At 39.1% G+C, this 11,438-nt stretch overlaps 1 protein-coding gene across 1 annotated transcript; it reads right to left on the bottom strand.

Annotated features, from left to right (window-relative positions):
• Positions 1 to 1,575: 1,575 nt before the first annotated feature.
• Positions 1,576 to 3,610, bottom strand: l(1)G0320 (signal sequence receptor subunit 1 l(1)G0320). Its single transcript, XM_067779194.1, has 3 exons — positions 3,390 to 3,610; positions 2,452 to 3,168; positions 1,576 to 2,395 (listed from the first exon to the last, which is right to left on the bottom strand). Exons 1-3 carry the CDS (start codon positions 3,451 to 3,453, stop codon positions 2,271 to 2,273), a joined length of 906 nt encoding a protein of 301 aa, XP_067635295.1. The 5' UTR covers positions 3,454 to 3,610; the 3' UTR covers positions 1,576 to 2,270.
• Positions 3,611 to 11,438: the final 7,828 nt, after the last annotated feature.

The following is an 11,438-nucleotide window of genomic DNA, read 5'->3' on the forward strand; positions in this document are numbered from 1 at the left end:
GCAAGTTCTTCCGCCGTCAGGTTTAGATGACTCAGGGAGTAAGTTCTCTCGCCCTGTTTTTCTCTTCGGCGTTTGTTGCTACCGCCGCTTTTAGCATTTAACCTCATTTCTTTTCCTTCACTTTGTTTTTGTTGTTCATGTTTGTATTCATCTTTTTCGTACGATCACATGCTTGACTTGGCAAGCGTAGTGATCTATTTTAATATATAGGGGAACTCGGTTCGTCCACCGCGGCAGAGCCCCTTGACGCGGTAAGGCCATAGTTACTCCCCAAGGCGGCCCGGTGTCAGGGAGGCGCCGTTATAATACATCCGGTGTTGTAAACCTCCTGGCTGCAAACCAGTCCAATGGGCACGGTGTCGCATAACACCCTGGATTAGGTGACAGTTTCTGGTTACCGCTCGCATGAGCGACGAATCAGCCGGATGTTAGCAGCCAGGCCGCCCCTATCCGGCAGGCTCGCAACCACTTACGATCGGCGTAAGCCCCTGCACCACTACAAGGTGCCTGTCCTCGCAGGGGAACCATTAAGGTGCTAGCCCGATCTCTGGAACGATTTATGTGGCCACATTAAACCTTCAGGCCATCCCCTCCTTCCCCACCACCAAGTTCCAAGGGGAGCTTGGGGTCGCCAGAGCCTCGTCTTTTAGAGAAACAGGATTCGCCGCGGATAGGTGAGGTTGACAATTGGGTTTGGAGAAGCTATATATTGCGCTGGCAACCTGAAAGGTTGCGCTACACAGCCCCTTGAATCTGGTATTTTAATCGCCTCTTACGACAGGTATACCTACCGCGGGTATATTCTGATCCCCTAACCCGCTGGGGTTTCGGGGAGTGTCCTTATCGCTACAACAACAACAACAAACGCTACTCCAAGACATAGAAGGTTCATCACTTCCTCCTGGGGGAAATGGAACACAAATTACCTGAATTGTAGGCAAGTTCTTTTGAGCAGAACACCTGCTGCATTACCCTGGGTGGGCCAGCACCGGTTTCGAGATCAGAACTAAACCCGCTCAAAACACTTTTACCCACATTTTATTTTTTTTGAGGGTACCACAAAATCATCAAAATTACAACAACCACATGAAAATTTCAATTTTGTTTGCAAATATCTAATTCTGGAAAGAAATAAAATTTTCAATATCCGCCTTCGAATTCATGGTCCTGGTACCAAAGCGCGTCTTTGGACATACCTCCCTATATTTTTGGCCGAGTTTTAGCAGTTGTGAGCTAAAGTAAAGAGTTACTGCAACGGGATCTGGCCCCCAAATAGGCGAATTAGTTTCTAGAATGAACAGCTATCTCCCCAGTCTTTCTAGTTTCACTTCTCGTGTCCTAGTATTATCACCGTCCAAATTCACGACCACTCTGTTTACGACGTGGAAGCAACAGATGACGCCAATATTGAACGTTCCGTCTATGGCGTAACACTACCGAGCAAAGATCACTGTCGATGCTGTGGAACAAATTCTAGTATTCTTGGGTGAAGCGATCTGTTCAAACGTTAGTATTTTGAAATAGTTATTCAAATCGTATTCAGTGTCAAGATTTACTAAAATCAAATACTAAACATTGTTTAACAAAAATCGTTTATTATTTATAAATTAGTTACATTAATGAACATTTTCTAATCACAAAATAGAAAATTTAGACATTATTGATTCCTTATAGCATAAACGAAAGAAAGCTTTCACTTATGCATAGAAATGGAGAAGTTTCAGTCATTACAAAATACAAACATTTTAAACAACTGCATTTGTCTGTGTTCTAACTAAATCTCTAATAAGAACAAAAAATAAGAGTGATTTCATGATGTGTTGCCATATGTACAAAAGATCTACGTATTTTTCGAAATTCTTACATTTTGAAGTACACATTCCATTACACAGCATTGAAGTGGTGAATGGCTGGTCCTCAAATGAACTTTTTTGCTATCGCATGAATTTTTCAATTATGTATGGTTGAATACGAGGACATTGCAATGCGTGTGTTTTGCGGCTTTTAATAAGATTTAAAACAAAGAATGCGTCATCTGTACCATCACATACCACTGACAATTATAAGAACTTTTTATGTTAAAACTTAAATATAACATGTGTGTAACGAAAATTAATAAATCTCAAATGTCGCAATGAAAAAGTTATGAAATATATGTAGCTTTACAAAAAAGTATCTTAAACACGCATATTTACGTAACACGAAAACACGCTTTCATTTGAGGCGTTTTGTTTGGATTCTTTTTATTTCTATTGGAACATAGTTTAAATTTAATCATCACCAAAAGCACGTTTCACCTTACGCTGTTTTGTGGTTGCTTGTACTGGCTTGGGGCTAGCTTGTTTGCTAGCTTTTGGAGATGTTTTTGTGCTCTTCGATTTGGGGGATGATTGTTCTGTAAGGAAAAGTTTCAATTTAAAAATTTTTTTAAATACATTTCACAAAACTTACGCAGCGCACGCAATGTCTCCTGTGGCAGCCATTCATATTCTATATTGCTATCATTAGCTGTACCAGTTTCGATGGTCTTCTTGGAAGCAGCACGTTTCCTCTTACCAGATGAACCTAACAGATATTGCTGACCAATAACCAAAAGCAATACAACTATACCAGCCAGCAAAACATATAAGAAGAATGTCTCGCCATCTAAGCCCTCATCAATCTCAGAAATCATTACAGTTTCATTGAAAACAGCTTCGCTGAACTGTGCCCCAATTTCATCACGATAATTTAATGCAATATTTAAACCGAATGGACGGCCTGCAAATGTATCCGATGGCATGAACGAGTATGCAACTGTAGCTTCGAAACCTGGCTTAACTTCACGATTATATGCAACAGCTGAGAAGTTTTGTATATGATAGTTGAAGTCCATTGGGTAGCGGAAAGATGCTTCCACAGTTTCGATGAAAAATTCGCTATTGCCTTTATTTGTGAAACCGATTAGGAACTCGACGGGCTTACCACCAGGTAAATCTAATTGTTGTCCAGCCGTATACAGCGGTTTCGTGAAAAGCAGGTAGGTATCAGCGTAAGGTGAGGTAGTCGTGGTAGAGTCTGTATCCTCCTCTGGTTCAGCATCCTCACCAGTTACTGCACCATCTTCGCCCTCAACATCAACAAGGTCGTCTTCTATAGAGTCCTCAGCATAAGCAGCGAATTTGTGTGCTATGAACCGAGAGCTTTGTTCAAATATTTGATATAAATAATTCATAAATTATGATACATAAACTATAAATACACATATTTCCTAAAACTTGTGTGCATTAATTTCATCGTTAACAGTTCGATATGCAATCGTTTGCTGCCACGTCGATGTCTGTTACAACCTACCAACACCAACTAACAACCAACATTTAATTTTCTAAACATTTATGTATTGTACTTACGCGCATGGAATGTGCAAATTAGTGCTGGAAGCAACAGTAATACAAACAGTAAATTGTTTCTCATTTTCCTCTCGTTTTTTACGGTAATAATACAATCGAAATCCTTAATTCCCAGTGGTACTGCAAACACAACCAGCTAATTTGTTTGACAGAAAGATTTTGTTTAGCGGCGAACCAAATCAAGCAACCGACAGACAACGACCAGCGCACGAAAAACCTCGGTTAACTTTCACTTGTCAAAATGACTGTGCAAGCTGTATGGATATGTTCGGAAAGTTTGTAAGACCCCACATGGTTGCTTTCGGGTGGATACCGTAAAGCTGGAGACATTGTTGCTTTATCGGTAACCTTATAACAGCTGATTCGACCAATCTTATGAGAATCAATGCAATCGATTATTGGTGCCGCTAAGGTCGTAACCGTATCGTAGCCAACCAATTGGTTTTTGGTTTACCATCGTAACGATAAACAGCTGATTACGTAAGGAATACGACTACAGCGATACAACATACGGCACCAATGAATCCCGCTTAAAGCGGATGGAGACTTGCCATAAGCATATTTAAAGGGCTAATTAATCGTGACTTATAACCATAAAACCATAACCATGCCATACCGTAACGCAAACGCCAAAACCATACCATAGCCAACCACAAATCACACAAGAGAAGATTGCGCATTGCGCATGTAAACATTAGATCAGGTGTTTTTTATGGGCATTTGTACGCAATTTTCCTTTAGCTCTAGTTTTTTCTCTCTTTCTTTCATTCGCTCAAGCAGTCAAGTTTGACGTAGATGCGCAGAACGAAGCAATTTTGAACTCGTGAATGCGCAATCTGGGTAGGTGATTTGTGATAGCCAACCAATTGTTTTTTGGTTTTTCGCGATATCCATAACTTAAAAATATTTGAGTAAAACTTTGAAATTTTTGTGTTGTTGGAAAATGTGTTCAATGTTTTGTTTTCATTTTGAGTTTGCCATCTTCTTTTGACAATCCCTACTCAAGTGAATGAAAGAGATAAAATCAGCTGATGAGATGAGCCAACCATATAGTTCAGCCATGCGTAACTGACGTTTAATTATACTCAGTAAACACACTTTACAATGTTGCATTTGCGGTTTGAAACAATTTATTACGCAATTTTTTTAAATTGGCAATTTATTATTACAATTTATTATATGACAAATTGCGTAATAAAATGCCCAAATGGTATAAATTGCCAATTTGGTGTGTGTTTGAACCTAGTATAACCTAAATTATGTGACAATTGCATAATAAGAAAGAAGAAAATTCCAAAAGTTACCAACAAATTCCACAAATAAAAGGTCACTTAGTCAAAACGTATCCAAACCAATGGCTAGGGTTGTTGTAGCAATAAGGACACTCCCCGAAGGGCTTGGGGAATGTTATAGAGTTGAATGATTGCCGGATGCAGATCCGGTACGTTCCGGTACCAAACCCGACCATCTCGGCAACGTCTTGCTATGACCACCCGCGACCTTCTAGCCCATACCGCCCTCCCACCCCCTAGAGCCATGAGGATTATGTGGTCGTCAGAGCCTGGGCTGTTAATGAAACAGAATTCGCCACGGATAGGTGAGGTTGACAATTGGGTTTGGAGAAGCTATATATTGCGCTGGCAACCTGAAAAGGTTGCGCTATACAACCCCTTGAATCTGGTATTTTAGCCGCCTCTTACACAGGCATACCTACCGCGGGTATATTCTAATCCCCTAACCCGCTGGGGGACTTATGGCTAGGGCAAAGAGGATAAATATAATAAGAGACGGCACTCTTTACTTTGCATAATATTTTTGGTTAGGGTAATCGCAGGCTTATTTGTTGGCGAGGGTATTTATACATTTTCGTGGGGTATTTGTGCTTATTTTTCCGACTATGTTTAATTAATTAATTAATTCTCTTTCCAAAAATCACATTGGCATAAGGTGCCTACACGACATGGATAAATGCGAGACAATTAAAAATGTCCCCCATAGAAAACATTAGGCATTATTTTTTTTAATATACAGCGAGTTACTCGCCCCTCGTAGCAGACTGGTGGCTCTTATTATACTTATCCTCTTTAGCTAGGGTGTGATGGTATGGCACCATTGACCAATTACATTGATTTCCATATGGATATGTCAACTTTGCCAGGGCTTTAAAAAATTTGTATGTTATGGATATGGCCGAAAAAAACCAATGATATGGCATGCTTATATCTAGGGCGTTAAGATAGTTCACCAAAAATTTGATTTCCTGAATTTTACCAGACAGCAGAAAAGTGTACCTTTTACAGAATCACCGATTGCAGGTTTTTAGTTATTTTGAGTGGTAAATTCGTTTGAAAATTTAATTTATAGATGCGTTTTAGGAAAATTTTTTGGCTGGGTTGGTTGGATAAGCTGTTTCGTATGGATATGATTATGACAAGTATAATTTGGCTTTAAACACTTTTGTTAATGAAAGTTACTACGAGGTGATTAGACAATCCTACCCTAAAGTCATTTGTCTAATGCTTACGTTTTTTTCCTTATCTAACTTTCTGGTATTTGGATTTAAGTCACCTCCTAGGACAGATATGCCTACCGCTTTAATAAGCCGCATACTGGACAAGACACTTAACCAACTCTCCTGTTCAGTCACTGTGAGTGGAATAGCCAAAAATACTCGTTAATACCTATATGACACTACTTAATTTTCGTGTATTTTTTCTTGTGTTTTATCTTCAATTTTTTGTCGCACTCCCTCCTAATACGGCTTCAGTACTGGTGTAAGTGTGTAAACTATATTTCAAAAAACTAACGAAATACAAGAAAAATGCAACTTAGTTTATTAAAAACAAACGAGCCAGTTTGTATTTCGATAGGTTTTTTTGACATTCGGCCGTTTTTTTTTTTATTTTTTTTTTTTTTTTTGACAAATTAAAATTTTGTTTTTAGTTTGAAAATTTGGTGCATAAAAACAGAATTAAAATCAACTTTCTTCTGAAAAAAGTGAACCATTAGAGACCGAAATAATTTCCGCGTATTATTTGCATTGTTTTTATTGTTAAAAATGTTAATGTAAAAATAAAATGTAAAACATAAACAAAAACGTGTCAAGCTCACTAATTTTGGGGAAATAGTGGTTCCGCTTTTTCATGATAGGTTTTTGTGTTTTGAAGTTCCTATCAAGTTTCGTCGGGTTTTTTTCCATGTATTCCAAGCAGAAATAAAGTAGTGTCATATATGCTTAATTTCCCTTTGAGTTAAGTGCTAACCTAAATACATATTCCTCGTGTTCCAATGACACATGAACCAGATATGGATAGAGATTTACCATGCAAATGCAACAACAATCCTCGTATTCCAATTACACATGAACCAGATTCGGATAATTTAACATGCAAATGCACCAACAAAGTGAGTCATTGGAACACGACGATATCATTGTGAATGAAACCTTTGATTGAACACCCTGTCAAAACGCTAAAAAGTAGCCATATTGAACATCCTGTCAGGCAGTTGACAGATAAGTTATCACACTTAAGGCTCCATTACTGATACTTAGCATAGACTTGACTTGACTTGCGAACTGTCACTTACAGTTCTGTTAAATTAACATTGCATGTTACTGATTACTCAAAACTTAACTTGACTTAGAAGTCTGTTGAATTTTGATTTTCTATGTAAGTTCTAAGTGACGTTTACATTTTGAGATGCCATTTGTTTGTTTCCATTTCATTTTGACATTTGGTCATACAAATTGACATTTATTTAAAAATAAATTTCAACGCTGATTATGATGCCAGGTTGTATGCGCCAAGTGGAGTATAATCGTGGCTAAGTTGCCAAGTTTACGCCAAGTCAAGTCAAGTCTATGCTAAGTATCAGTAATGGGAGCTTTAAGGCTCCATTACTGATACTTCGCATAGACTTGACTTGGCTTGCGAACTGTCACTTACAGTTCTGTTAAATTAACATTGCATGTTACTGATTACTCAAAACTTAACTTGACTTAGAAGTCTGTTGAATTTTGATTTTCTATGTAAGTTCTAAGTGACGTTTACATTTTGAGATGCCATTTGTTTGTTTCCATTTCATTTTGACATTTTGTCATACAAATTGACATGTATTTAAAAATAAATTTCAACGCTGATTATGATGCCAGATTTTATGCGCCAAGTGGAGTATAATCGTGGCTAAGTTGCCAAGTTTACGCCAAGTCAAGTCAAGTCTATGCTAAGTATCAGTAATGGGGGCTTTAGTTTCATTCACAATGTTGTTGCATTTGCATGTTAAATCTCTATCCGTATCTGGTTCGTGTGTCATTGGAACACGAGGATTAATATCGGCTACCCTAATAGCTCCGTCACATAAGCACTTTTTCATAAGAACAAGAATTTCACATTTGCTTTGGCTGAGGGTGTTGGCACACTTTCCAAGTGAAATTATTTTTGCCACTGGTTGGCAAATTTTCTAACATTTTTCGTAAATAAAAACTGCAATATAACAATCGATTACGACACAAAATATGTTAGCAAGTATTTTTGTTGTATAGGGAAAATGTTTAAAACAGTGCTTCCTGAAATTTTGTATGTGAATGGGCAAGGCGTAATAAACTTCAATTACCAAGTCCTTCATATTTACAAACGCAACAGCTTGGGCCCCTATTATGAGCATCTTTCGATCTTCGACTGTGGTCGAAAGAGCTGATCGAACGAATTTTCATTGACGCACGTTCGATGAAGGCAAGCATTATTGTGAATTTCGATAAATTCAAAAGTTCACAATAGCACATTTTCATCAGCTGTCAAATAAAATAAAATAAAATAAATAGACAAAAGCAGAACTAGTTATTAAATGCAAATATTGAAAATAAAAGTATGACTACGACGGAATTGTGGTTTGATGATTCGTTAGATGAAGAGAAAAGCTTACTGGAGCTAGCGAGAAATAGAAGACGCGTGAGGGATCCATCAAATCCTTTGAAAATGAATTCCATCACATAAGTGTAGCTTTCTAAATAAGTTGTTAAATTGTTGAAATTATAAGTTTTGTTTATAGATTTATTGAAAACTTCAGACTGTCCAAAGAAGCGTTCATGTACTTGTTGTCCAGTACAGATGAACTGATTCAGCAATGCACAAGAGCCAAGCATATTCCTAATATTCTAAAATAGGCAACAGTTCTCCGATTTTGTGCTCGGGGATCCTACCAACTGAGCATTGGAAACGAAAATGCACTCGTAATTGCGCAGCCGAATGTGTCTGTGGTTCTATCAGAGGTGTTGCATGTCTTGGAAAATTTTATTTGTGAAAGATGGATAAAATTCAATTACGAGGAGGATGAGCTACATCAATCAAAGTTGCATTTCTATAATGTTATCAGAATTCCAGGGATTATTGGCTGTGTTGATGGCACACACATTAAAATTGTTGCTCCCAAAAAAGAATTAAAGCATTTATATTACACCAGAAAAGGATTCTACAGCATTAATGCTATGATTGTAAGTATACCATTTTGATATTAGTTTCAGGTTGTAAATACATAAGTATACATTTTTATACAAATATTTTTTAGGTTTGTGACCATTCTATGACTATACGATACATAAATGCAAAATATCTGGGAGCAACACATGATTCTTGGGTGTTCAATATGTCGGCATTGAAATCACTTTTGGAACAGGCAAGAACCCTTCACTACACACCAGAAAAAGCAATACAAATTATAAACGTGTGTGCGGCTATGCACAATACAAATTTCTGTAGAAGATTTATCTAATGAAGAGGACGACCATGATATCCCATTCGCCGAAATTGAATCCACAACCAACTCGGAAGCAGAAGAAATCAAAACTAAATATTGCGAGTTTTGTAGATACTTCATTTTATTGATATAAAAAATTCATATAGAAGTATATATATAAAAAAATATTTGGTAAATTCATTATGATTCTTAAAAGCTAAAGATTTTCAGTTTTCATAATAAAGTCTTAAATTTTATTATAAATTTGGTATAAAAAATATCACTTCAGTTTCATATGTATATTTAAAAAAAAAATTAATTCAGGTATTGTTCAGCACTTAAAGCATAAATTTGTGATGGCCTTATTTTTTCATTTGGCTTTTATAAAACTCCAGCTTTTCCTGTTTCAATTTCAAAAATTCGCGTTTATAGTAATACTCCAAGCTATAATTCTCTTCGCATACTTCTCTGTCTCAAGAGCACTTTTCTTGAGCGAAGATGGCAGGATCCCGAAACAGCAGTGGAAGTGGATTGAGGCAGCGCTCGCTCCTGTGGCCGTTAAGGTCAAAAAAGAGAACCTTGGTCCGCAGCCTTCTTATACAGATGCGGGGTGGTTCCAGGGCAATATAAAACTAATTGCGTGTGACGACGCCAGGTCGGCGAAGCTTTATAAAGCCGCCGTTTCGCTGATAGGGGAGGTGTTTCCGGGCGCTCGCCTCAAGGTAGTGGAGGCGTGTGATATCCCCTCACGACCAAGGGCGAGAGCCTGGGTTCCAGTGACGCCAACGGACCCCGCTGATATCCTGGAGATGGAGGTAGACGAGGGCGAAGAAGCTGGTGGCTATGCTACGTCAGGTTCGAGCAGAAGCTTGGCTCTCAGAGGGTCAGCTTCTGGAGGATGGCGATTCCGACGCGACGCTCACGGAGGAGAGCACAAACAAGCAGTGATCCGGGTCCTCCAAATAAACCTGCATCACTGCAAAGCAGCATCAGCTGCACTCCTACTGCACCTGTCTTCAGGTGCGGTAGATATCCTTCTAGTCCAGGAGCCGTGGATCGCTGGCAATAGGATCTGTGGCCTGCGGACACCAACGTATAAGCTTTATAGCACTCAGAAAAAGGGTAAGCCTCGCACATGTATATTGGCTAAGTCTACTCTTAATGTTTTTTTTCTACCCAATTATAGCCATGGGGATTTGACAGCGGTCAGCGTCGAGGTGCTAGGGAGGAGCTTGAAACTTGCCTCCTTCTACCTAGCGCACGATCACCAAGGCTCATTACCACCGGATAATTTCAAGGAGTTCGTGAGAGCGGCAAATCCACGAAACGATTTTATCCTACTCGGAGGCGACGCCAATGCTCATCACGCCCAGTGGGGCAGCAGAGATACAAATGGCCGAGGTGAGTCTCTATTCAACTATCTGTTAGGCACTAATCTGAGTATATGTAATAAGGGAAATGATCCCACTTTCATTTCGAGGAACCGCGAGGTGGTCCTTGACATAACACTGGTCACAGACTCTTTCAGTGACCTGATCGTTTCATGGAGGGTTCTAAAGGAGCACTCCTTTTCTGACCATAGATATATAAGTTTTTCTATATCACAGGCGCACGCAAGTCCTAAGTATATACAAAATATTAGAAGAACTAACTGGGGCTACTATAAGAAGATTATAGGTAAAAAGCTATCTGAGGAGGTACGAGTCCCAGAAAGCGAGGAGGAGCTGGACGTGTTTGTAAATAATTTCAGTCAAAATTGCAGGAATGCTTTAGATAGGGCTTGCCCGGCTAAAAAGGTTTTGGAAACTCACAAACCACCATGGTGGTCGTCTGATCTTGATAAACTTAGGAAGTCATATAGGGAGGCCTTCAATAAAGCAAAGCATGATGGACATGAATCCTCGTCGGCTGCTTATAAAGCGAAGATAAATATATTTAAAAAAGCAATCCGGAATGGAAAGCGATCCTCCTGGAGGGATTTCTGCGGCAGGATTGAATCCGCATCTGCGGCCTCCCGGTTAAGGAAGGTGCTATCGAAATCTCCAACTCAGCTAAGTTACGTCCAAAAGCCGGATGGGCACTGGTCGGACTCCAGCGCTGAAACCATAAACTTGCTAATGGATACGCACTTCCCAGCAACTACGGGCGTGTCTTCAAGTATTGTCAGCGTAGTGTCGCCTAATGATCAGCTGATAAGCGAAATCACAGATGATAAAAGAATAGGTTGGGCTTTACAGACCTTCAAGCCCTATAAATCGCCGGGGCCGGATGGAATTTTTCCGGCTCAGCTCCAGTATTTTGCCGAACTTATAAGGC

This window comes from Eurosta solidaginis, chromosome 4 (genome assembly GCF_040869045.1).
Source record: "Eurosta solidaginis isolate ZX-2024a chromosome 4, ASM4086904v1, whole genome shotgun sequence".
Classification (NCBI taxonomy): Eukaryota; Metazoa; Arthropoda; class Insecta; order Diptera; family Tephritidae; genus Eurosta; species Eurosta solidaginis.